This window comes from Microtus oregoni, unplaced genomic scaffold, assembly GCF_018167655.1.
Source record: "Microtus oregoni isolate MIOR12 unplaced genomic scaffold, Mior012 000001F_ref0000356, whole genome shotgun sequence".
NCBI classification, from domain to species: domain Eukaryota; kingdom Metazoa; phylum Chordata; class Mammalia; order Rodentia; family Cricetidae; genus Microtus; species Microtus oregoni.
In genome coordinates, this window is record NW_024543060.1 from 93,652,514 (window position 1) to 93,680,413 (window position 27,900).

The following is a 27,900-nucleotide window of genomic DNA, read 5'->3' on the forward strand; positions in this document are numbered from 1 at the left end:
TTTTCATTAAAAATTTTTGACTTTAATTCTTCCTAAAGGAATACAGATTTGAATGAAATACATTCATCCCATAAATACTTTAGCAGCAAAACCTTCCCAGCAGAGTCCTTCCTCTACTCAAGGTTGTTCCATCAACCCTGTCACCTTCAGGATATTTCTCCTTCTTGCCAAAAGCGCTGTGCCTGCTCACAGGGACCTGAAAACAGACCCACATGGTGACTTCTCTATCTTCCAAATCCTTTGGTATCCTCTACGCTTAGCTGGTGAGGACCTTTAGCAAGGAAGAAAACTGGGAAGGCCTAACTGAAACCCACCAATGCATTTGGAACTACATGTTGCTTTCAGTCAGCAACATTTTAATGGTTTTCATAAAGTAAACCTACATAAAAGATCATTCCCCTTCTTCCTCCTGTAGTCTTGTCAGGTGAGTCCATAACAGGAGACTACCCAGCAGACATTATTTGGATACTTAATTCCAGGTACTCTCTGAATAACGGAAGGCTTTCCTGAAGTCAGAGACATGGCCAAACCATAAAGGAGTGAATGTACACATAACCAGGTGGCTAACCTTGGCTTCCATTGGAGGTGGTTTTCTGGGCCTTTTCCTCTACCAGCCACTGTCCTGACCCATGACTGCTGCTCCACCTGCTCCCTCAACACCTGAGATGGAGAAGCAGGATCTAAACTCGCAAGTGGCCAGAAGGTAGGCAGGTGTTACTTTTCTATATATATATATATTATTACAATCACCAAACACTCGATCTGCTGTGCTGCAATTCTTGCTGTGAGATGCACACCTTACAATAGTGCATAATATGTAGTCAACAGTGGGGATGGCTGGGGTCAAATCATGTTGACTGGAGGAAAAAAGAATGGAACAATGAGATAAATTGATTGGTAAGAACAAAAGGCCACGCTGATTCAGGCATAAATACATCTCCCAAATTACTAAGCAAATAAAGAACAGATATCAAAAGCTGACCCTTTCCTCGCCACCCATTGCTTAAAAATGGGGCAGACACATGCCTTGTCTCCAGTCCACCCTAAAGAATCCCATATGGATATTCCTCATGAACTGCCTTAGCTATCCCACTCAGTCCACTTTTGACAGTGGGTTGGAAGGATCAGAAAGCATTCCACATTAGAAACCACTGCAGTGCGTTGGTTCTGTGATTTCCCGATGCATGGTCCATCCGAGCAGTTTTCCTTCTATTTATGTGTGGGGAGAGGCTCGTCTGCTGAGTAAATGGCACTGCCCATCCTACAGTCGTCTGTTCTCACAGAGTCTGTGAGATCATCTTCTTCAGAGTCGTCCTCCTCCTCCTCCTGTGCCGAGGAACTGGAGGCGGGCCCTTTGCAAGTCTTCAGGTGCCGAGTGAGATGGTACTTGGTTAGATAAGCCTTCGTACATTTCTCACAGACATAATCTCGTTTTCCTTCGTGAGAATTAAGATGCTTCTTCAAGTGGTTTGTTCTCAAGAATAGTTTATCACACTTCGGACACTTGATCTGGCGTTCCCTAAGAGGAACACAAGAACATCTGCTTTGTGAGTATAAATGACAAGCCACACACTCTCCCTCAACTAGGCCTTTGTAGGAACTTTTAGAACTGGCTGCTTCTGCCTTCCTAGAGGACTATCCAGTATAGATTTCTTTCACTGAATATGAAACCTGTGAAATTCCCTCAAGTTACATAACTATAGTTTGTTCCTTTCCATTAATAAAGTATTTACAGGGCTGGAGAGATGGCTCAGAGGTTAAGAGCACGAACTGCTCTTCCGGAGGTCCTGAGTTCAATTCCCAGCAACCACATGGTGGCTCACAACCACCTGTACTGAGATCTGGTGCCCTCTTCTGGTTTGCAGGCATACATGGAGGCTGAACACTGTGTACATAATAAATAAATCTTAAAAAAAAAAAATAAAGTATTTACATACAAACAGTCTGCAACTGTCTTTCTGGAGACTTTCAGTTTTATATTTTCACAAGCAAGACTCCATGAACATTTATTTCTCTATTTGTGTTTTTCTTATATATACTGAGAAAAACACTTGCATCAAAAGATGCACCCATCTTCAAGGTCAAAAAAGATAATTCTGTTTTCGGCACACTAACCAAGCACTCTACCACAAAATTACACCTCTCACCCCTAAACAGATCATATCAACAATACTGTCACCTCTAGGGGACCAAACTTGAAACTAACCAATAGGACTAGCTACAGAAACTATAGAGACCTGTGCCCTGATAAAAAGAACAATGACCACAAATTACATAAAAAACGGCTACTTTATAGAACGGTTAGGACCTGGGGATGTATCTCAGTGTTAGAGTACTTGCCTAGCATGTGGAGGGGCCTGATTCAGATTCATCACGGACGTGGGCACGCACGCCCCAAAAGGAAGAAGTATTAACCTATGTTTAAACCTCAGAGAGGACAAATGTTAAAATAAAAAGACACAGGTTAACTGAAGCTCATGCTGTGGAATAATCATTCTGCACGCTATGAAGATGTGAGAGCTGACTGGTCAGTGTAGCTAGGCGGGACTTGTGGACACAGAAAGAATGGCTGTCACGGGAAGTCACCGGGAGATGCAGAGAGATGATTGTGCCATAGAGCATAGATAAGAAATATGGGTTAATCTAAAATGTAAAAGCTAGTAGTTAGTAACAAGCCTAAGCTATCAGCTGAGCATTTATAATTAATAGTAAGTCTTTGTGTGGGTATTAGGGGACCAGTGGTCCTGATGAAAACTCAGCCTACATTCAATAGGTGAACAAAACTTCCCCACAAAATTACATTGTGTGGTATTCAGAAAGAAATAACATCCCCATCTGCCAGAGACATTCTGAAAATTAGTATATCCCATGGCTGGCTCATTTTGCAAAGTGCCCAATGTCCAACTTGATTATGGCTACTTTCTCCACTAGGATGCTGCTGTTACAGCGTTCTTATATGCATCTGCACTGATGAGAGAATTTCCACGACCCCAGAGAGCTTTCAAGCTCTCACACAATACAACTTCTATTTAATAATCAGGGTCCAATTTTCCAAAGTTTCACACTAGAAATGAAACTAATGACTTCGTTGTAAAAGACCCTTTATAGGGCCAGCAAGACGGCTCAGCAGTCTGACAACTTGAGTTAAATCCCCAAGACCCACGTGAAGGAAGGGAGGAATCCACAGGTTGTCCTCTGATCTCCCCCGTGAAAACCATGGCATGCTTGTATCATACACACAAGCAAATACAAATCAATAAGCTTAAAAGATTCTTTGTAATGGTAGCAGATACAGTGGTATCTCCCTGTGACCCCCGCTAATCAGGAGGCTGGGGTCGGGTCAACCTGAGCTAATAACTAAGGTATAGATCCTGGCTCTCAGCTGTGAAGTGTTTCTGGTTATACTGTGATTAGAAAGTAGGCAAAAGAGCTAAAACCAGAGACTCTTTAGGATATAAAGCTCAAGCCGGGTGGTGGTGACGCAAGCTTTTAATCCCAGCACTCAGGAGCAGAGGCAGGCGATTTCTCTGAGTTCAAGGCCAGCCTGGTCTATGAGAGAGTTCCTGGACAGGCTCCAGAGCTACACAGAGACACAGTGAATTCTCCCTCTTCTAACAGCTGTTCAAAGCTAAGGACAATGGACAACAAATTCTATTTACATCTGCCTACCACCACTATGACTACTGCAAGAGAGACCATTTCTTAGGCCCAGATTCAGTAAAACATTGCTAGGCAATCTGCTGCCTGACATCCCCCTAAACCCTAGACCCCTTGAATTGCCCTCTGTCCACCACACAGCACAGTCTTCACAGAGGAGGTTACGTCATGACACCCCTTTCCTTACTGTCCCTCAGTGTCTGCACAACTACACAGATACATATTGGTGAACTAAACTCTTAAAAAATGCTAAATTATTTTTCTGTTAACCACAATTTCAACACACAAACACACACACCCTCAGCACAGAACTATTCCCGAAGGCAGTGAGTAGGGAGCTAGATCTGTCACAGCGCACCAGCATTCTGAGAATGAAATTTAATTTCCTTGGTAGACCTTCAACAGGGAAGTAGCCCAGTTTGTAGATGCCTGCTTCGCACCCAGAGCCTGAACTGGATCCCCAAACAAACAACACATACCTGTGATCACAGCACCCACATTTCATTAGGTTATCCCTAACCACATGGTGAGTTCAAGGCCAGCCAGGGACACATGACATCTTACCTCAAAAAAGATTGTTCACGGCATAGGCTCTGCCTCTCACCACTCTCTCCAAAGTACTCTATTTTCTAACATAAAGAAACAGGTTTACAGGATGGTGGTAGCCAATGCCTTTAGTCCTAGCACTCAGGAGGCAGATGCAGGTGGATCTCTGTGAGTTTGAGGTCAGCCTGGTCTACAGAGTGAGTCCCAATACAGCTACAGCTGTTACAGAGAAACCCTGCCTAAAAAACAAAACCCCAAAACTAAAACCAAACAAAAAAACCACACACATTCTGCTTCTGTGTTTCTGCCTGTTATTTCACACCCTGATACCATCTAGAATCATCCATTCTCCTTCCTTACTCCACCCATTTTCTTAATTCTAACTGACCTATGACTAAGCTCAACCAGACCCCTCGGATTGGCTTACGTACCCCTCTTCAGTATGGGGATTGGACCCCTGATTTTAAACTAAACAACTGCTCTAATACTTAACTGTATTGCCAACCCTTTATTTTGTTTTTAAGATCTATTTTTATTTTACGTGTGCCAATGTTTTGCTTGCATGTATTATCTCTGTACCACTTGCCTGCCTGGTACCCACAGAGGCCAGAAGAGCGTGTTGGATCCCCTGGAACTGGAGTTATGGGTGGTTGGGAGCCTAACATGTGGAACCATGGAATAAGACCCAAGTTTTCTGCAAGAGCAGTCAGTGCGTATAACTGCTAAGCCACCTCCCCAGCAGCCCTGTTGTTTTTGCTGGCCTCTAACTCACAATCCTCCATCTACCTCAGTGTCCTGGGGGACGAGACTATAGGAGTATACTGCTGTACCCGGCTGAAGTGCTGCTTCTCCAAGGTCTTCAACCTCCCATGCAAATCAGCATGGCAACTACTTATTGTTTCACGTCCCAGACTTGAAGCTCTCTGAAGACCATGTCTTTCCTCTCCGTATCTATCTCCTAACACAACGCTGAGCATCAGAGGTCATATAAAAACATATTGATAAGTGAAATGTTTTAAAAACATAGATAAAAACTAAATAAAAACAATGTATAAAAGGGGGCTGGAGAGCTCTTCCAGAGGACCCAGGTTCAATTCCTAGCACCCACGTGTCAGCTCACCACTGTCCTGTTGGAACTCCAGTTCTAGGGGACCCAACATCCTCACACAGACATAGACTCAGGCAAAACAGCAAAGCACATAAAATAAATAAAAATTAAAAAAAAGAGTGTATAAAAATAAGGAAAGAAACAGGGAAGTGAAATCTTCCACAATAAAACCTAAGCACTCCTTGGCGACCTGGAGCAAAGGAGGCAACAGCCTGAACAGGGACAAGAACCAGATGCTCACTCAGCACCGCAGGGGCGGGGAACATCTCACTGCAGAGTACTTACTGTGTGTGGATGAGCACATGCTGCTTGAGGTCCTGCCTCCGCATAAACAGCTTGTCACAGTAATCACACTTGAGATTCTTCTCACCCGTGTGGATGACCATGTGGGACTCGAGGTGGGCCTTCTGGGTGAAAGACTTGTCACACAAAGTACACCTGTAGTTCTTCTGACCTGCAGATTAACCCACAACATCACACTGAGAATGAAGTGACTACAGATTCTCAGACAAGCAGGCACGTCTGGAGAACAGTCCAAGTAAGAATCAAGCAAAACTGGCATGTGCTTAGCACTTCATCCCCTCTGTTACCTACCTAAAAACAGTCGAGGCCATTCCATTTATAACCTAAATTAAAGCCAGTAAACATGACCTCCTAAGACCTCTTATCTACACATACATATGGCACATGATACAAACTTTGAAGACAGAAAAACAAAAAGTATTATATCAGTGCCTAGCTAATTTATAAGAATGTGGGGTCAGCAATGTAACCACTGACAGAATGCCTACCCAGCATACCTAAAGCTCTGGATACAACTAACAGCATCACATTAGCCGGGCATGGTGGTGCATGCCTCAGAGCCCAGCATTTGGAGAGTGGATACAAGAGGGTCAGAAAATCAAGGCAGTGGCGTGCACCTTTAATCCCAGCACTCAGCAAGCAGGAGCAGATGGATCTCTGAGTTTGAGGCCAGAGTGAGTTCCAGGGCAGTCAGGACTATTACACAGAGAAAGAGAGAAATTCAAGGTCATTCTCAGCAATCAAGTATGAGGCTAGCCTATAGCTAATGAGACTCAGAGAGAGAGAGAGAGATAACAACTCACAAACTATAGCAAATGTCTACAGGTCTAAAGACAATATTTCCATTGAATAGTTTGTATTTTTCTTTTTTTTAAACATAGCATGATCTCACAAAGCAAAAATTAAATCAAATCCTTCTAAGTATATTTTAAGAAAACTCTAGATCAGGGGTTGGCGGGTGATATGGGGGAAGGAGGGAGAAAAAGTACAGTGAGTGTTTCTGAAGGACACATGGTCTCTGCAAGCACCCAGTACAGTGAGTGTTTCTGAAGGACACATGGTCTCTGCTCCAAGCACCCAGTACAGTGAGTGTTTCTGAAGGACACATGGTCTCTGCAAGCACCCAGTACAGTGAGTGTTTCTGAAGGACACATGGTCCCTGCTCCAAGCACCCAGTCCTAATGAAATGGAGACTGAAGAAAAAACTCCTTTTAGTAATTTGTAGAACAGACAAGTCAACCAGGAAAGTTAAAATCTCACTGGTTATTTTGTAGTACGCATGGGAGAAAAGAGCTGAGGGATTACATACATGCAGACAAAATATCCATACACATAACACAGAATACAAATAAGTCATTTTTTAAGAGCTGCAGAAACTGACGGAAGCTCAAACATGAGAACAGCAGTGTTTACTGAGCACTCCTGAATAACGGCAGGAAGAGCTACAAAAGGGAAGCGTGGGTGCTCTGATGGACTCCGTCTGCTAAAATGGAAGCACTAGGATCAACTTCTGATTAGTTACATTCTTCCGGACTCCTTCAAGCTACACAGTAGGACTCTTTAAAATGAAATGCCTTTGTAACTGGAAGTAACACTCCTAGTAGCCTTAGGTTTCCCACCTCCCGAGGCTTACCACCCAGTGACAGCCTACCTCTAGCCATCATACTTTCTATGATAATAGTACAACTTTACCTCCAATAATTTCTTCAGACAAATCTTTATGGCTACAATTTCTAATTGCTATAAAAACTCCATGTCGACGGTTCAGTACAGCTTACCTGTATGTATTTTGAGGTGCGTCCGCAGGTTGCTTGGATCACTAAAAGCCTTACTACAAAAATCACACTTGTGGGGCTTCATGCCCATATGACCCATAAAGTGAACGTGGAGTTTGGAAGGAGAGATAAAAGCCTGGGGGCACATGGAACACTTCCACTTCCTTTCCTTGCTGTGGCTCGGCCCATGGCTGCTGCTGTGGCCCTGGCCAGGGATATGGCTATGGATGTGGCTGGTCAGATGAGCTTTGAACTCAGAATAGGAATTGCACTCCTTGCCACAGTTACAGAGGTGCACATCTGGGTGTTCAGGAACACCTTTAAAAAAATAAAATCAGTATCTCCTGTTACTTTAATTTCAAAATTATTCTTGGCATTAATTACTGATGATTAAAAGAAATCAAAGAATTTCCCCTTCTGCCCAAATGTCTAACTTGCTCACTACCCATCAAACCAAAACTCCCTGTTCAGTGCCAAATTCCTGTCATCTAAAGTAGTACACCAGAACACACAAAAAGTACTTGGTAAACATGGGATTATTAAGATCTTTTTCAGAAAGCATATTCAACATGTAGATGAATGAAAATAGACCCATATCTATCACCATGCACAAAACTCAAATCCAAATGGATCAAAGACCTCAACATAAAGCCAGCCACACTGAACCTTATAGAAGAGAAAGTGGGAAGTACATTTGAATGCATTGGCACAGGAGACCACTTCCTAAATATAACCCCAGCAGCACAGACACTGAGAGAAACAATAAATGGAACTTCCTGAAACTAAGAAGCTTCTGTAAAGCAAAGGACATGGTCAACAAAACAAAATGGCAGTCTACAGAATGGGAAAAGATCTTCACCAACCCTATAGCAGACAGGGGGCTGATCTCCAAAATATACAAAGAACTCAAGAAACTGGTCATCAAAAGAATAATCCAAGAAAAAAAAAATGGGGTACAGACCTAAACAGAGAACTCTCTACAAATGACTCTAAAATGGCTGAAAAAACACTTAAGGAAATACTCAACACCCTTAGCCATCAAAGAAATGCAAATCAAAACAACTATGAGATTCCATCTTACACCTGTAAGAATATCCAAGATCAAAAACACTGATGACAACTTATGCTGGAGAGGTTGTGGGGTAAAGGGAACACTTCTGCATTGCTGGTGGGAGCACAAACTTATACAGCTGCTTTGGAAATCAGTATGGCAATTTCTCAGAAAATTAGGAAACAACCTTCCTCAAGACCCAGCAATACCACTTAAGGGTATATAACCAAAGGATGCTCTATCATACCACAAGGACATGTGCTCAACTATGTTCATAGCAGCATTGTTTGTCATAGCCAGAACCTGGAAACAACCTAGATGTCCCTTGGCAGAAGAATGGATAAAGATGTGGTACATTTACACAATGGAGTACCACACAGCAGAAAAAAAAAAAATGACATCTTGAAATTTGTGGGCAAACGGATGGATCTAGAAAACATATTGAGTGAGATAACCCAGACCCAGAAAGACAAATACAATATGTACTCACTCATAAGTGTCTTTTAAACATAAAGCAAAGAAAAACCAGCCTATGATTCACAATGCCAGAGAACTTCAACAAAGAGGACCCAAGAGAGACGTGCATGAATATATCTACATGGGAAGTAGAAAAAAAAAAGATCTCCTGAATAAATTAGTTGCATGGGGATCATGGGAGAGGGTAGAAGGGGAGGGGGGAAGGAAAGGAGGGGAGCAGAGAAAAATATATAGCTCAATAAAAATAATTTTAAAAATTAAAAATTTATGTGGAAAAAACAGGCTTAAGAAAATATAGACGGTCATAGAAGAAAAGTAAATGATTTATAAATAATAATAAAAAAGAATAAGCCAAAAAAAAAGATCTTTTTCCTTGGGAAATAATTTGCATTTTAAGTGCACAGAGTCTTAAACTTGTCAATGTAACACACTGGAAAGAGGCAAAAAACACATTAAATCAAACCCAAGGGACTTTGCTAACTTTCAAGAAGTTCAAAAAAGCAATTTCAGGGATTTGCAAGCCCTGATTCAAAGTCCTACCACAAAAGATTATTTATTTGAAACAGTAACAACCTAGTGAAGAACTACAGATTTCTGTCACCTCACACATAAAGAGCTAACAACTTGCTTTCATAACGCTACCACTGTGCAATCTATCATGGGAGATTTGTTAGTATTGTTCTCAAAACTGCCAGTGGAGTTAAACCTTGATTCAGAGGGTGGAGTCCAATTCAGCTGACTATAATAAACCAGAGTTTTCAGGCCAACCCAGATGAAGACAGAAAGCCACAGAGAGGAAGGAGGACTTGGAAAGAACGACACATCTTTTCAATCTGGGAAGGTGGAGAAGATGGCCAGCTGACCCTTGCTCCATCGCTCCGTGGATCTATCAGGTTTATTCCGCTTTATTTATGAACAATAAAAGTAGTGGCAAACTCTCTTACTGGTCACAGACTTACCAATCTGTTGAGCATAATCCCGGCTATAATAGAATAGCAGTTCATTTTCAGGGGGGATGTCTTGTGAGGTACAGAAATAGATTTTTCCATCATGGGGATAAGCCACCAAATTTTGTTCTTCACGGTTCCTACATAGTCACATGGAAAAGATCAATCAAGTATAAAAGAACAGACCTCATTATGTTGCTCAGGCTGGTTGTAAACTCCTAGCCTCAATTAACTTTTCATTCAGCCTGCCAATCAGCTAGGGCTACAGGTGTACACCACCATACTTGGCTTAAGGGTGCTTTTTATTCAGTGCTGTGCATCAAACTAAAGCCTTTCACAAACTAGGCAATCAATCCTACCACTAAGCTACATCTCCTACCCCTTGAGTACAGTAATTCTGAATATACACTAGATATGTCAAGTCCTCTATAGCAGAACCCAATATAAAAGCTTAGACGGAACTATTCTATCATTTCTGTCATTCTCTATCTACCCTATTAGGGATTGTGGAAAAAAACTTACTGGGTTACATAGGTGGTTACCCTTTACAGTCAGAAACACTACAGACTGTTACTAGATGCATAATGAGTAAAGAAGTACCTAGGCATGGGTAATTCACACCTGTAATCCCAGTACTCAAGAGGTAGTGACAGGATTGCTCCAGGTCCCAGGCCAGCCCGATATACATAATGAGATCCTATCTCAAAACAATCAAAAGGTAAATAAAATGAAGTGTTCCTGTTAATGTTGAGGGTCCCAATCGTGTTCAAGCTAACTGGCCTAGAACTTGTAGAGGATCCTCCTGCGTCAGGCTCCCAAGTATTGGGTGCTGGGTAACATAGGCCTGAGTCACAATGCCCATGAAGTCTTAAAATTTTCTTTATGCCAAATATATAAAGACAGAAAGCTAACAAAAACTAACTCCAATAAAAGCCTGAAAAAGACTATCACTGATATGAAGAGGTATTCCCTGGCAAACTCATGGATGAGTGTATCATTCTTCACTGCACCAGAAGCTGAATAAAATGTTTACTTAAAAAAGACATACTCTGCTTTACAGTCACCCAATCAGCTACAACAGAATGAATGCTGAAAAGGCTTGGGCTTTAAGCATGTCAAGTGTGGTAACTTGTGTTCTGCATATTTTGTGTAAATTTTCCTACTAAAAAACTATCTGAATGGTAACAGCCCCCATCTAAACCCCCCCTTACCTGGCTTTGCGCACAAACATCATCCAGTTACACTCATTTTCATCAGTTGTAATGATGCAGAACTCTAGGACACCACTGTGGTAGATCTGCCAACAGAAGGCAAGCACACACATCAAGAGAACTCGGTTAGTAATGAGCTAGCGCCCTCTCTATGTTCGTGTCTCCAGACCCACAAGAGAGAGCATCAGCAGTCTTTAGGTGCTGCTCCAAGTACAGAATGAAGTCATTCTTGAATGCCTTTTGGCTAAGAAGGTAAAATACAGTCTACCTGTCTGTCTTTACCAACACTACCAGGTAGGTACAGTGGGAATGACTGTCTCCTAAGGACAGAGGATTACCCCCACCCATTTTTCCAGTCAGACATCCAAATTAAAGTCCCCTATGATGCACTGCCTCCCTGTTTCACTTTTGTACCCAGCATTCTTTAAGATTCTATATTAATATGCTACTAATATAGCTATTGATGTCAAAACCTCATGTTCCCATTAGAAAACTAGAGAAATAATTGTAACTAATTATAGAACTATTCCTTATTTCAAATATTAAAGGAATGTTTGGTTAATTAAAAGTGACTTTTATGTCAGGCATGCCTTTAATCCCAGCACTCAGGAGGCAGAGGCAGGCAATCTCTGAGTTTGAGGCCAGTGTGGTCTATGAAGTGAGTTACAGAGATAGTCAAGACTACACAGAAAAACCCTGTCTCAAAAAAAACGAAACTGAAATTAAATCAAAAAACAAAAACAAACAAAAAAACTAACACGTTTATTTTATAAACAAAGTTCATAGCTTCAGCAGTCACAAGAAATCAAAATGCGTAAAATGATTAAAATGAGAGCTAAGATAGCCTGATGGCTAAGAGCAGTAGCTACTCTTGCAGAGACTCTGGGTCCAGTTCTCAGCTCCCACATGGAGACTCAAAGTGTGTATAACTCCAGTTCCAGAGACTCTGACACCCTCTTCTGGTCTCTACAAGTACTGCACAAAGTGGGACACATGCATTCAGACACACATAAAAAATACAGATAAATCTTTGAAAGAGACCAAAATCACGGCAATAATCCATACAATAAAAACTGTATCGGCTTATCCCCTATTTGTTCAGCAGCTGGTACACTGCTGTAATGCTTTTACACCAGAAATAAGAGAATGTAATACAAAATAAATAATGGACAGGTGAATGCACTCTCAGTCTTGCATAACTTTGACTTGTCCCTTTTTTTTTTGTTTATTCTTTTTTCTTTTTGTTTTTCGAGACAGGGTTTCTCTGTGGTTTTGGAGCCTGTCCTGGAACTAGCTCTTGTAGACCAGGCTGGCCTCGAACTCACAGAGATCCGCCTGCCTCTGCCTCCCAAGTGCTGGGATTAAAGGCGTGCGCCACCAATGCCCGGCTGACTTGTCCCTTTTTAAACTATCACAAAATAATGAAAACAACCCGAAATGTCAAGCATGACAGTGGCATGGATAATTCCAACATTTGGGAAGCTGAAGAGGAGGACTCAGAGATTGAAGCCAGCGTGGGTTACAGCAGCAGCCAAAAGTCAGAGAAGTTTCTTCAACACTGACCTTCCAGACGTGGTTAACTGCCTTGTCTGTCCACTCTGCTACTTCCATGGAGTGACTCTGCTGACCAATTAGAGGCCCAAAGCAAGTCCGCACAGGAATGGTTTCTGCAGTCCATACACCTATCAATGGAAGGACACCAACCACAGAATGACTTGAACAGCTAACAAGGGTACTGAGGCAAGGAGCTCAACCCGCACAAAAAAATCTCATTTCACTAACGCTAACAATTTCTGATGTGTCAGCCACCCTAGACAGCTAAGACTTGTGGGTCCAAGCCTACAGTAACAGACCAGAAAGATGGGTCAGTACTTGCCCTAAAGCCTGATGACTCCACTACCAAACGTTGTTCTCTGACCTTCACAAGTGTTTCATGGCATGTGTGCACATGTATTCGCACAAACATGCTAAGTGTACACGCGCACACGTGCACACATACATTAAACTGAAATGCAGAAAAAGCAAAATCAAATCCCTCTGTATACAAACAAAACCTACATCCCTCCATATTATTTTGGAATAAGCAAGAGACCAAGGAACAGTTTATCAAAAAAAAGCAATTTATATAAATTAAGCTCCTGAAATATCTTATTGCATGTATTATCTGAGCTGTTTAGTGTTTTCAGGATTCATCCCTGAGCTATGGCTGAAAAATAATAAACCTGATTTCATATTTTCAAAGGGCACAGCATGGTGGCATGGTAGTTGTGACTGGATGGAACAGCTGAGAACAGAGGTCTCCACAGACTCAGGCCAGGATTTGTCTTTCTGTTCAATTCTGACTCTCAGGGGAGACTTCAACCCTAAATTTTCATAGGCTTTATTGTTCTCACCATCAGAAGTCAGCTATTCCCTAACAGTATACATTTTAAATCACTGACTTCTATCTAGATCAACAATTCACTAATTACACACAGACTGACAACTCCATCCCATAAGGAAAGGAAACTTCCAGTATTCTTACCGACTTCTGTCCCCACAATGGATGGACGGAGAACAAGTTGCTTTGGGAGGGACAGCCTTGCTCTGCTCTCTATTGGTGCGTCAGGAACAAAAGTCACTGGGCCGTGATCAGGGCAGTCTGAGGGGTAGGCTCGGTCACAGAGAGTGCACCCTGCAGACAGCATGCGTGAAAGACACAGATGGGTATAGTACATGTAAGTTAAATTTCCATTTGGTATCAAATGCTAATTACTAAATTAACCAGTAAGAAGGGTCTTAATTACGTTTATCATAGACTTTAAAGATCAATACAGAGGGGCTTCTAACTGACTGCCTTCTGAATTTTGGACCCGATTGTTCACTCTATGCGAAAGCTCTTCTGTACCCTTACCAGACGGTTTCATCCCACTCCCACGGTCATGCCTCTAGGTAATCCCTCCTGAACTCCATTAACCATCTCTACTGAACACCTTACACACTGAATCAGCATCTAAAACGGATCCAGCCCCACCTTCCAGCATAATGTTTATGTAGTGTGTCTCATGGAGGAGACAGAGCTTTCTTTCTAACACTTCCCCTTATGCTATCTGCATTCTCTAAATGACAATTCCACAAAAGGTTTACTTTTTTCATCTTACTTCTGTGAAGACAGAAAATCACCTTTCATTGAAATTCAGCATTATCTCCCTACAATACTTGCCTCCAACAAATCTAACGGCTCACACTACAGGAGAACCCCATACCAGTCCTTACTCCTAGAACCCTTACGGGTACGTTCTGTTCTTACTTGTCTCCCTAGGAGACTGTTGCCTCAGCCCTATTTTCCACTGCGGCCATCTGAACCATGTATGATTCTTTTCATTCTAGGCACGCGCAGGTGCCAACGCCTGTCTTCCTACAATGTCCTCAGGCTTATGCTAACACATATGCTGCCCTCTGTGGCTGGCATGCTCACCCTTCCACACCTAGTTACTTGTTCTTCAGACTCGTAAGCAGCATGAATCCCATCATGACACGTTTACTGTTATTATGTACTACAGTGGCCTGTGTTTCATCCATGCTTCCCATCAGGCACAAGTCCTCAAGGTCTGTACTCTTGGTAACTGTGCCCTGCCCCCTGCATCTGGCAGAGCACAGCAGACAGTGCGCAGATGAAGTTTCTTGCATGGCTTAAGAACAAAGTGAAAACCAACAAATCAACCATTTTTATACAGAACCTTTACATGCCTAACTATCGTAATTCATACACTCTAAGACAAACCACTGTATAGCAATATACATTTCCCAAAGTTATAAAAGTGACCTAGCATTTTTATCTTCTGGCACATGCTGAAAGAACACAATGTATATCACCAAGATTACTTGTGTCAAGTTTCACTCCTGTAAGGCTGTTTGAGAGATACCTTCATATCACAGGGCTACAACTAACAGGTAAAATACAGACATGACTATACTGTCTGTAAGAACCAACAAACTGCACATATATTATCTGACTTGAAAAAGTGGCATCAGATTAATAAAAGGGTAATAGGAGGGCAAAGAAAAATACCAAAGTGAAATTCCTTGCTATACTCCCTTAACTAACATCAGACTATACCAAACACTAGTCAAAACAATGGCATTCTAAAACCAGTATTGAGTGGACTCAGCAATTAAGAGCACTCACTATTCTAGTAGAGGATCCAGGTTTGGTTCCCAGAACCCACATGATAGCTCACACTATCTGTAACTCCAATTCCAAGGAATCCAACACTGTCCTAGTTTCTGCAGGCACTAGGCATGCAGGTGGTACATGCACATGCATGCAGGCAAAACCCTCAAACACATGTAATTTTAAAAAAACAAAACCCAGAATTTCCAGAAGAGAACAGAGAAGCACACTCACAAATTGTAAACAAGGTTGCCATGTTTTCCTTGTTTGAATTGGAGTCTTCCATTTGCAGCGAAGGTGGTACAAAAGCCAAGCTGTCTGAGGATACATCTACATGACCTGTCCCCATAGCAACCTCCTGCGTGATGGAAGAGACAGCCACAGGCTCTAGGCTAAGGCCAACTTCATGGAGGGAAACAGATTCTAGAGAGGCGAGGTTGTGTGAGGTAGAGAGTGCCACGCTTACAGAGTTGGTGCTCATGGCCACAGTGTGGATGGAGTCACTGAGGGCGCTGTCAGACATCCCATTGACCCGATTTGCAATGTGGTCTGTCTCCATGACCACAGGAAGCTCTAGACCACTCCCATGAATGGGTATCACACCACCATGTCCTACAGTGTCTGCTGTCAGGTTGTTGCCCACAGAATCCACAGAGAGAGGTTCATGACTTCTGGAGCCACTGGGGATTTGCGAATGGTCTCCTGCAACACCATCCATTGTAAGCTCCTCTGCCATTCCATCTGTAGAGATTGGGCTGGTAACCCTAGAAACATTCTCCATAGTGATTGTTGTGTCCAATGCCACTTCATGGCCATCATTAGGATGAAGACTTTGGGCACCATGTGTGTTCACAGAACGAGAGTCTATTGAAACAACACCTAATTCTAATCCAACATTTCCATTGGCCTGATAAGGATCTAGTGCTGAAGGGCTGTTGGTGATAGACAACGCTGTATTACCATCAACATTTATAGAGTTGGGGTGGATGTACTGAGGAGGCGGTCTGTCAGCCAAGTAAGATAAAATGCCTGAGAAAAGAAGAGATATCAGAGAAGAGATATTATCACACTGTTATTATATATAAGAAATTTCAAGTGCTAGGAACCATTTTCCTTACAAATACAACTGAGTTAAAGATCCTGCTACTTCTTTAATCAATATCTATACAAGTAGTACATACACCATTCTGAGTTTCTCTATGAAACTCAAATCCTAAACACATGAAGCTGATCTGACAAAGCCAACTAGACACACCCTAAATAGGACCTCTAATCTTTATGTGGTCCTCAATTCTTCGGTCCTAAGATACTAAAAGTTGCCCCACAAAAAGTAAATAAATAAGAAAAAGAAAGATAGGTAGGTAGATATATAGCCAGCCAGGCGGTGGTGGCGCAGAGGCAGGAGGATCTCTGTGAGTTCGAGGCCAGCCTGGTCTACAGAGCGAGTTCCAGGACAGCCAGGGCTGTTACAGAGAAACACTATCTCAAAAAACAAAATAAATAGATTAAAAAAAAATAAATAAAATATGTAAATAAGCAATAAAATGATTTAAGAACTTTTATATAAAATTATCAAAGCAAATTGATTCAAAACAAAACTACAGAAACTTTTTTTGCGGGGGACCTGTTAGGATCACATCCAGGGTCTCAAAAAAAAAAAAAAGTCTTACTATTAAACTACATCTGAGGTACTTCTGGTAGGAGAATATATATTAAAACACAGCACATTATGAACCCAAAAGTGACCACACTGTCTTGAATAAAATGTTCCATTTACAAGAACCTTCCCTAAATGCCTAAATGTTATTATGTAAATGTACACAAAAACACCATAATAGCTAAGAACATAAGCTATAATGACAATAAAACCTGGAAAAACCAAGCTGCCCAACAATACTGATGTAATATGCCATTACATTCAGTAGTCTGTCTGTTCTGAGACAGACACAGTCGAGTCTACATTCCTGATATCCTTGCTTCAGCCTCCTAAACATTGGAATTACCAGTATGTTATCTAAAAAGACCATTATGGGTGTTGGGCTCGAAGGCACACTCCTGTAATTCCAGCACTTGGCACAGAGGCAGGCAAGGGTCTGAGTTCAAAGTCAGTCTGGTCTACACAGTGAGTTAGTTCTTAGGCCGGCCAGGGCTACACAGTGAAAACCTATTTCAGAGGAGGATGGAGAGAGGGTATGAAAACCACTGCAGTAGCAGGACAAATACAAAGTAAAAGAGACACACAACGGTAGAGAATCATGGTCTTAAATCATGAAAACCATAACCATCAGTACTCCCAAAAACCACAAGTCCAATAGAAGGACAATGTGGCTTCCCTTTCTCCCTGTTTGCTAAACTGTCTGAAAGAGTATATATAATACTTTTAGAACAGAATAAAAAGTCAATAAACTTAAGCAGTACAGATAGCTGGTAAACTAGAATTACTACAGAATCAATATTCACTTTATATAAAAACTGGTTAGCTGGAGTTGGGGGGTTGTGGATGGTGTACACCTTGAATCCCAATACTCAGGCAGCAGAGGGGTGATCAAGACCAGCCTAATCTACAGAGTGAATTTCAGGACAGCCAGGACTACACAGAGAATCCCTGCCTCAAAAAAAAAAAAAAATACATAAATAAATAAAACAAAATTATACCATAGGGAACTGAAAGATTACTCAGCAGACAAATCACTGCTATGTAACTCTAAAAGACCTGAGTTTATATCCCCAATGCCCATGTAAAATTCCAGGAGGGTGTGGTGACCCACCTATAATCCCACAGATCACTGAAACACAAACTATTAACTCAGCATGTTCTGGGTCCAGTGAGACCCAGCTTCACTCTGTAAGGTGGAAAACAACTGAGTAAGACAACCAGCATTAACCTCTAGCCTCCACACGCACCAACACATACCTGCACACTCATACACATGCAAGAAAAAAAAAAGTAACATAAAGCAGGTGTGGTGGAGCTCATCTATAATCCCGACACTGAGTTTGAGGCCAGCCCTGCCTACACAGCAGATTCCAGGACTACAAGCAAGACCCTGTCTCAAACCAACAATAAAAATCCCCATGCCTGCCAGGTGGTGGTGGCGCATGCCTTTAAAGGCAGATGGATCTCTGTGAGTTCGAGGCTAGCCTGGTCTACAAGAGCTAATTCCAGGACAGGCTCAAAAGCTAGAGAAACCCTATCTTGAAAGCCAAAAAAAATTAAAAAAAAAAAATTCCTCATGTCTATAATTTAGTACTTTGAAGGTGGAAAGCAAGAGAATTGGAAACAAGGTATTCTCTGCTATATAGGCAGTTGCCCAATCTCAAAATAAAAAAGGGCTTCGGAGTAGCTCATGGTAATATGCCTTTGTATCATGCATGAGGCCCTAGGTTCAACCCCACCAAAAAACCAAAACCACTTCAAAAACATCAAAACAATTTAAAAAGATTAAAACTACACTAATAACACTATGAAAAAGAATTATCTTTACCAAACTGCTTCTTTCATATTAAACCATATGCATTATCAACAAATCCAGAGACTGCTATCCAATAATGACAGAAAAAAAGATATTTAATCCTAATCTACAAAAACTGAGGTCAGAATGGTTCCATCCACCTCCCCCACACAACCATAAAACTTACCAGGTAGAAGGGTTCCATCCCCCATTCCCCTATCTTCTCCCAACACAGTAACTATAAAACTTACCAGGTAGAATAGTTCTGAAGTAACTGCTCTCTAGGTGCGGGTAAGGCGGTGGAGGTAGGGTGTAGTTTCTTTCAGGTAACCCACACATCACCCCTCGATCTCCAATGCCCATGGGGAGCATCAGAGACAAGGCAGAAGGCAGAGAGCTCAGGGAGGGACCCAGGTTTGGAATTGCCACTGGGAGACCTTGAAAAAAATTTTTTTTCTTAATTAAAAGATTAGTATCTAAAAACCACTGGAAAAACTTAGAATTTAGAGAAACAGAATAATCTCCCTGGTAGCCCTTTGTAACCCAAGACACTATTGGATAACATCTATACCATAACCAAACATTCCCAGTCCCCAGATTACTTCTCAGAAAGGATCTATGTAGCCCAGGCTGACCTATGACCTAGTGGAATGCTGGGATTACAAGTGTGCATGACCAAACCTGGCCCTCAAATTAGTGTGTATGTGTGCACATTGTTTTTAAAGTGCTAAACTGGTACTCCAGTTGTTTCTCCCAAACACCAAAACAATTAACAATCTAGTTTAAATAACAACTCAGAGAACAAATTACTTTAAAAACAAAAACAAGGGGCTGGAGAGATGGCTCAGTGGTTAAGAGCATGTACTGTTCCAGCAGGACCAGAGTTCAGTTCCCAGCAGCCACATCACTGTAACTCTAGCTCCAGGCCAGAACCTCATGTGCATATACTTACACATCACTACAAAGAGTAAAAAATGACTCCTTAAGGGAAATAAACATTAAAAAAACAACTGTTCACAGGTGTGGTCTATTGCAGTTAATTTTTTTTTTTTTTTTTTTTTGGTTTTTCGAAACAGGGTTTCTCTGTTGCTTTGGAGCCTGTTCTGGAACCAGCTCTTATAGACCAGGCTGGCCTCGAACTCACAGAGATCCGCCTGCCTCTGCCTCCCAAGTGCTGGGATTAAAGGTGTGCCACCACCACCCGACTAGTGAGAGCTTTTTTAAAGCTTTATTTTCCCTTTTTAATCACTACACATTTCACTTTTAAAACACTCAAATGCTTGGCATGGTGATGCATTACTGTAATCCCAGTACCAAGAAGGCAGAGGAAGAAAGATTTTGAGTTTAGGCCAAGCCTGGGCAACATAGTGAGAGACCCTGTCTAAAAATGTAACAAACAAAATCCAGGTATGTCTATACTTGGAATCCAGCCACATTAAAGTTAGATATGGATCTATATGTGTTTCTTTTCAGCCCTTTATCTACGTGTTATACTCTATAATCAAAACAGTTTGAACTTTACCCACCCTGGATTATACCCATGTACGAAATGCTTAAACAACCTTTACTGTGCCCAAGCATTAAATGAAAACCCACCAACTTAGTGCTGATTTGCATATTTTGGTCAAAGGAAGTATTTTTTAATATAAACCTTTTCTTAAAGACTATCTTCTAAAGAAATGCCTAAGAGATAGACAGGTTAACAGTTCTTTTCAAGTTTCAAAGCCAAGGCTGGCCTTCAACTCCTCCTTTCTGCCTATATGCCTAAATGCTGAGGTTATAGCATACACTACTATGCTTTTATAACTTTATTCTGTGGGGTTGGAGATATGGCCCAGCTAAAAGCATTTGCTACACTTATAAAGTGCCCAGGTTCAGAGTGTTAGCACCCACATGGTAGTTCACAACCATCTGAAACTTCAATTCCAAGGGATCTGACTCCCTCTTCTGGTCTCTGTGGGCACAATGCACATATGTGGTATATACAAAAGTGATCCTGGGTCTGCCTCAGATTATCAGTGTGTAAAGAAGCACCATGTTTTCAACAAGAATCCAACAAATCACACAAATAAACTTTAATTTTTTAAAAATCTCTTGTGTTGACACTTTAAGGAAGGAAATGCTAATTTTAGTTAATCTGGCTTGGCTGCTGCATTTTATTAATTCAGGATAAAATTCTCTACAAATAACTACTTAAACATCTTTTACACTTTACTTAAAATACTAAGCATAAGTCCAATACAACATTATGAGGCTACATATCCTGAACAATCAATAGTTTACTCATTTCTCATTTCAATAGGAGAGGGAAAGAAAGTAGACAAAGGGTTTCAGAGCCAGGTGTGGTGGCACAGGCCTGTAATCCCAGCACTTGAGAGATGGAGCCAGAGGATCAAGACTGCAAGGTCACCCTGGTTATATTAAGACTGGGGTCCAAGGGGCTGGAGAGATGGCTCAGAGGTTAAGAGCACTGGCTGATCTTCAAAGGTTCCTGAGTTTTCAAGTCCCAGCAACCATATGGTGGCTAACAACCACCTGTAATGAGACCTGGCGCCCTTTTCTGGCCTGCAGGCATGCATGTGGGCAGAACACTGTATACATAATAAATAAATCTTAAAAAAAAAAAAAAAAGACTGGGTTCAAGACCTTTTCTCAAATAGAACAAAATCTCCCAACAACAAAAAAAGGGAGTTAAGTGTTTAGGCCTAGGAGAGGAAAAAAATGAGCTTCCTCTCCTGTTTCTGCCCATACTCACAGGAGTCCCACATAGCTCCATCTCTCTCACCACTTTCCCACAAAGCCAGGCCTTGCATGTTCCCACAGATGCTCAGTTTCCAACCTAAAACAAGCCCAATTAAATGTTTCGGGAACTTCAGAGAAAATTTAACCTAATCCTCATCTATTAATTAGGGACACAATGTCAATGTCAATCAGTTGAGTATGAGAAGCCCTGGATAAAAAGCTCTAAATGAAAGAGTACCCCAAAAGAAAAAAATGCTACTCCCATTAGGATGGTACAACTACACAAAACCCTTGGCAGAGGCCGCTCACTAGTTTCTCTGTTGTACCCTGAAACACACTCAGAGCTGACTGAACACAATGTTTGAGTGCAGTGGCTCCCACTCACCTGGGGCAGAGATGGTGCTGTGAGAGGGAGAGGCAGCCAAACCCAGGTGACTTCCTGAGACTGGCAGGGCATTGCTCACAGAGGATGAAGACAGCTGCTCCATCCCCACTGGGCTCAAATTCATGTCATTCATCCTAGGAAAGAGCATACACCACCTCAGTAAGCTCATTTTAAAAGAGCCGAGACTCTGCAGATGGGGAATGGAACCTGACCAACTGCTCTGCGCGCACATGACTCGAAAACCACAAGAAGGACTGTGATTCCGAGTTAACTATGCAGGTCAATGTCACATACCATACACAGGACTTGAATTCCATCTATCTTGCTCCCTCCAAAACCTACACAAGCACCAAACACACAAGCCAACAATCTACAGCTTTGGCTATAGTGGCTTATTTTGTTTGTTAAACCACCCAATCTTTTCTTCTCATGGTAGGTACTATTTCCTTTGGGCTTACCTGCTCAAACCAGTAGCTTTTAGACATTTTATTTTAAAGTACTTGAAGTTTTACTAACCCTCTTTATAGTGAGGTAAAGGTAATCCTGGGTCTGATTCATATTGTCAATGGCATAAAGAAGCACCATGCTCGCCTAAGGATCTCACACACTGACAGTCAACAGTATCCATACCTTATTGATCAACAGCCTTAATACCCTCACACACCGACAGTCATAAGTATCCATACCTTATTGATCAACAGCCTTAATACGCTCACACAGACAGTCATCAGTGTCCATACCTTATTGGCCAACAGCCTTGATACCCTTACACACTGACAGTTATCAGTATCCATACCTTATTATCCAACAGCCTTAATACCCCCACACACTGACAGTCATCAGTATCCATACCTTATTGACCAACAGCCTTAATACCCTCACACACCGACAGTCATAAGTATCCATACCTTATTGATCAACAGCCTTAATACGCTCACACAGTCGTGTCCATACCTTATTGACCAACAGCCTTAATACCCTTACACACTGACAGTCATCAGTATCCATACCTTATTATCCAACAGCCTTAATACCCTCACACACTGACAGTCATCAGTATCTAACAGCCTTAATACCCGCACATAGGGCCATCAAGCAAACTTTGCTAGAACTCTACTAAAACAACTTTGAATCTTCAAAACTAATTCTGCAAAGTAAGGCAAATGAAGAATTAAGGCTCAAAGATAAAATATTTGCCTCAAATCACAAAGCAGCTCAATAAAAGGGCATCAATCATCCTGTAAAGGACTGCCAAAGATGTTCCAACACATCAGACTCTTAATACACAGATCATTTTCAGAAGGCTGAAGAACCAAGAAATCACCTTTTCTGTACAGCCCTTCTTGCAATATCACGGAGCATATCTTACAAGAGTAATAACGAGTGAAAATGCCGCGCACCACGCCCCCATGTCTGCGCTCTGTGCGCTGGCACCCAGTTCATGAGCTTCGGGCAAGGGGGGTGGAGGTTAAAATACACAGATACACACAGACAGAGACAGCGACACAGGTCATCCTTGAATTCCCCAAGAATGCCCCCTTTATTGTGTTCAGGAGCAGATTACATAGACAGCCACGCCCCAGCCAAACCCACCAGAAACCACTCTCCTGCCATCAGGAACTCCTGAAGGTCTCGTGCTCAGAGCAGCTGTAGGCACTCAAATCAGGGGAAAACAAGTTGTTTACAAGGAATTCAGGATCTGGGGTCTCACTGCTCCCAACAGAAAAGGCCATTAACTGCCATTGTTATGTACAGGCATTAGTTTTAGTTAGCTGGGAGGGCACAGAAGTAGGGAGGCTAAGGCAGAAGGGTGGCCACAAGTTCCAAGCTTACCCTGTAGTGAACATAAACTCAATGCCAGTCTACACTATATAGCAATAGCTTGTCTCAAAAGAAAAATATATAGGGCTGGAGAGATGGCTCACGGGTTAAGAGCCCTGCTGTTCTTGCAGAGGACCTGAGTTCAGTCTGCAGGAACCATGTTCAGTTCCCAGCATTCACATCTTCTCAAACCTTGTACTCCAGCTCCATGGGGTTTCACACCCTCCTAAGGCCTCCAAGGGCACCTGCATACACAGGATAGGCATGCGCACGCACAACACACATATAATTAAAAATAAGTATTTTCAAATATATACATATTGGGTTTTTTTTCTTTTCTCACTCTTGACTTATCAAGTCATTTCTTTTTTAATTAATTAATTTATTTATTATGTATACAGTGTTTTGCCTGGGTGTATTCTTATATACCAGAAGAGGGCACCAGAACTCATTACAGATGGTTGTGAGCCACCATGTGGTTGCTGGGAATTGAACTCAGGACCTCTGGAAGAGTAGTCAGCGCTCTTAACCTCTGAGCCATCTCTCCAGCCCATACATATGGGTTTCTAATCAGGATTTAGAGACCATATTATTGTTTACAGACGATGGACAGAACACAATTCAAATGAAATCTCTAACAACCTCCTACCATACTTTATACTTAAGAAACAATGGGTTAAGTAATTTACTCCTGCCTCTCCTACACTGCATACTTTAAGGCTCTATGATGCTAAACCTTCACTGTCAACTAGAGTGGACTTAGAATCACTTGGGCACACAGCTCTGTCTGTCTATGAGGGTGTTTCCAGAGAGGTTTAATTGAAAAGGTAAGATGCAGATTGGGCAGTGGTGGCACACACCTTTAATCCCAGCACTCAGGAGGCTGTTAGAGGCCAGCCTGGTCTACAGAGCGAGTTCCAGGACAGGCTCCTAAGAAGCTACCCAGAGAAACCCTGTCTCGAAAAGCCAAAAAAAAAAAAAAAAAAAAAAAAACAAGGTAGGTTACAGGCTGCAATGTGACTAGCCTCCCACCATGATGGACTGTGTCCCCTTGAACACAATACACCATCTTCCTTAAATCGCTTCTTGTCATGTACTGTCATAGCAACCAGTGTTAGCTAGTTTGTAATCTTCTTTTTCTAATTAACACACATGTATGAGTGTAATGAAGAGGGCTGAGGATGTACATGGAAGTCTGGAGATAGTTCTCAACTTCTATGTTGTTGAGACAGGGTCTTTACAGTGATCTGTCAGCTCCAAGGTGATTCTCTGTGCTGGCCTCCCATGTCCCCTAGAAATGCTAGAATTACAGATGCACACCACTGCACACAGCTTTTTATGTGGGTTCCAGTGACCCAACTGGAATTGTAGGTCCCCTACAGTCAGTGCTTTTATTCACCGAGCCATTTCTCCAGTCCTGGACTGGCACTTTAACTCCATTTTAACGATTAGAAAGCCTAGATTTTGAATTTAAAAAAATAAACTACACTTACATAACTAGTCAGAGGTATAGCTGAGTTTGGAGCTCAGAACTAATTTAAGAGGCCCAACCTCTTTCTTAGCCTAGTAACAAATTACAAACAAAATGTTTTTGCTGTTTACAGAGTCCTATTTGTATTAGGACTAGACTAAATGTTGAGGTATGAAGCCCTACGTAAACTTGTTTCTTGAATTATACTATATCCATAGGGTTATCATAAAACTAGCTTTTGGACTTAACTAAGTATGAAAGACCTGAAAGCAATGCCCACTCATCACCCTGACAGAAAGACCGTGACAAGCACTAGTAAATGAGGTACACTATCCTCGCACAAGAGTGGAAACTCCTTGTAGCCTAAAGCAGCCATGCTACTTTAACTTGAGAAGTTCCTAGGCTTCAGCTGGTTTACAACAGACTCTCTAATTTCTCCCAGCTGCAACCATTACTAAGACAAAATCACCACTGGCACCATAAAGCCTACAACATACCGATTACAGTAACATTTTAGAGCAGAGTGAAGTGTCTTCACTTCGTATTCTGAAAGTACATAATGTCAGAATAAACATCGGTGTGAAACCCTAGGCCTTCTCAAACCAGTTCAGATCAGGCTCAGGACATCTCTGCTTTGTTGTGAGTCTTTAAAATGTGATGACTTCAACAGCCATAAACCAAAAAGAAACAAGTATTCAAAGATAAAAGACATTAGGAAGGAACAAACATTGTGATCCTCAACAGGTTTTCCCAATCGAATCGGCAATTCCACGCTACCCACTTGTCCCACATCAAGTCAAGGCCTAAAGATACTGAATTCCGTCTTCCTCACACCGTCAGCAAATCATTCCGTTTTTATGTTTTTAACCAACCTACATAATCACTTGTTAGGTTCAGCCCTCACGCTGCTTTCTGGAAAAGTACGGCCACTTTGCAAGACACAGCGACCAGCCCCAATAATTTCATTCAATGCATATTCTCTTGGACATTCTAAACAGAATTTTTAAAGGATTCTGAAAAAAATACCAGCTAAACACAACTCCATCTTTGGTTTGTTTCTATACTGTTTTGGCACAGTACCTTCTAATTCACCTACTTTGCACAATTAATAATTAAATCTCCGCACTTCATCATCCCTGGCTGCATCCCGGAAAACCCAAAGGTGAAGGGTGATGATACTACAAAAACAGACGACTCAAAACAACAAACGCTACAATAACTCAAAGACAGGAAAAAGGTGTCAAGCAGCTAACAACGTGTAGTTACTCTGAACAATCACACCTGGAACCAACTAGCACTCTGGATGGACTTTTTTGTGGATGGAAGGGTAGTAGGTTCGGGTGCTCCAACCCATTAACCTGTCACACGTGCATTCCGAAGGCACACAAAGACTCCCCCTCCGGCGCTATCTCCCCGGCTTCCCCGGCCCACCTCACCTGCGCGGGCAAGGGCAGGGAACCGGCGTCCGACGGGAGAGCGCCGGGGCCGGGGTCACGTGCTAGAACATCCCGCTGGTGGCCACGCCTCCCCGGACCTCCCGACGTCTCCGAGGGCCGGCGGCCGCGCTCCGTGCCAAGGGCCGGGCATGCTGGGCCGCGCCCGGGGCTGTCTTTCCGGAAGCGCTGGCAGCCCGGCTGGCCGACCTGGAAGGGGAGAAAAGTGATGAGCCACGACCTTTCCCCGCCCGGCCGCCCAGACCGCCCAGCCTGCCCGGCCGCCTCGCCCACCTGAGGCCCGCGCTGGGGAGCACCGGCCCACCCGCTCGGCTCTTCATCCGGCCGGAGCTCGGCCCGGGCGCCTTTGCTCGCCCGGGACCCCAAGCCCCGCTTGCGGCTCCCGTAACGTTTCCCGCCCGCCCCGCCCTACCCAGTCAGTCCCGCCTTCTCAGGGCCACACCCCCTCCCGGGGTGCGTTCCGGTTTCTCGGCCACTCCGGGCGCGTTTCCGGCTTGCCTACGCCGCGACCTTCCTTTCTGCAGAGTCGCCCCGCCTAGTCGCTGCGCGTGCGCATCGCAGAGAGCCCGCCCCGCCCACCCCGGAAGTAGGCTGGCTTCGAGACGCTCCGCCCAGAGCGTGGCGGCTCAGGTGGACCTCAATCCAGTCGAGCGCTGAGTAATCGACCCGCCGTTGCTAGGAGACCAAAACTGATGTACTTGCTAGAGTTCATTCATTGCTATAGCTCCAAGGTTCTCCAGACTGTTTTTCGGGCCTAAGTGGCATAGCCTCAAATAGGGACGCAAGGATCCACGCAGCACGTTTTGAAATTAGGTCAGACCGTGAAGGTTGCCTGCTTCCATGTCGTAAATGATGGTGCTAGGATTTGTGCAGGTTTCCTTCTCTCTTTGCCTTTCCGTCCCCATTGCAGGCGCAGTGCTAAGAATGCTCATTGAAACCACACCAGCTGTTCGGTAGCCAACTTTGTACATCACGTTTATTCATGCGGGTGGGTGGGTGGATGTGTGTGCTCTCTGTCACTAGAGCAAATGTCCATGTGGAGGTTAGAAAACAACTTACAGGAATCGGCTCTCTCTTTCCCTCATGTGGGTCCCAGGGATCAAAGGGCCTTACCCTCTGAGCCAGTCTATATGTGGCAATTTCTTATTGCACGCAATTCACTAATCATACTAAGTAATTACCCAACAGAATATGTATATATATATACACATACATATATACATACATACATACATATACATACATACATGTACAACGGCATGTGCACAAATATTTTTTGCAACTTTGTTAGTAATAATGATCTCATAACCATCTCAATGTGCATCAACCAGTGAAGAGTTACATTAC

General features: G+C 42.7%; 1 protein-coding gene across 2 annotated transcripts; it reads right to left on the minus strand.

Moving 5' to 3' along the window:
* On the minus strand, positions 1-26,953 carry Prdm4 (PR/SET domain 4). Of its 2 annotated transcripts, XM_041665753.1 has the most exons (12): positions 26,827-26,953; positions 26,536-26,742; positions 21,808-21,941; positions 18,932-19,117; positions 15,463-16,257; positions 13,600-13,749; positions 12,639-12,757; positions 11,076-11,161; positions 9,877-10,004; positions 7,393-7,707; positions 5,597-5,765; positions 1-1,519 (listed from the first exon to the last, which is right to left on the minus strand). In XM_041665753.1, the coding sequence occupies exons 3-12, from the start codon at positions 21,938-21,940 to the stop codon at positions 1,210-1,212; spliced, it is 2,391 nt and encodes a 796-aa protein (XP_041521687.1). In that variant the 5' UTR covers position 21,941; positions 26,536-26,742; positions 26,827-26,953; the 3' UTR covers positions 1-1,209. The 2 variants fall into 2 exon arrangements, with proteins under 2 accessions (XP_041521687.1, XP_041521696.1); XM_041665762.1 differs by lacking the exon at positions 7,393-7,707.
* Between the last annotated feature and the right edge of the window lie 947 nt (positions 26,954-27,900).

Excerpts from the sequence above, each read along its gene's own strand:
- Prdm4 (XM_041665753.1), bottom strand. The coding sequence starts at position 21,940 with ATGAATGACATGAATTTGAGCCCAGTGGGGATGGAGCAGCTGTCTTCA. Across the intron at positions 5,766-7,392 it reads GCACCTCAAAATACATACAG|GTCAGAAGAACTACAGGTGT; the intron begins GTAAGCTGTACT and ends GTTAATCTGCAG. Across the intron at positions 1,520-5,596 it reads CATGTGCTCATCCACACACA|GGAACGCCAGATCAAGTGTC; the intron begins GTAAGTACTCTG and ends TGTTCCTCTTAG.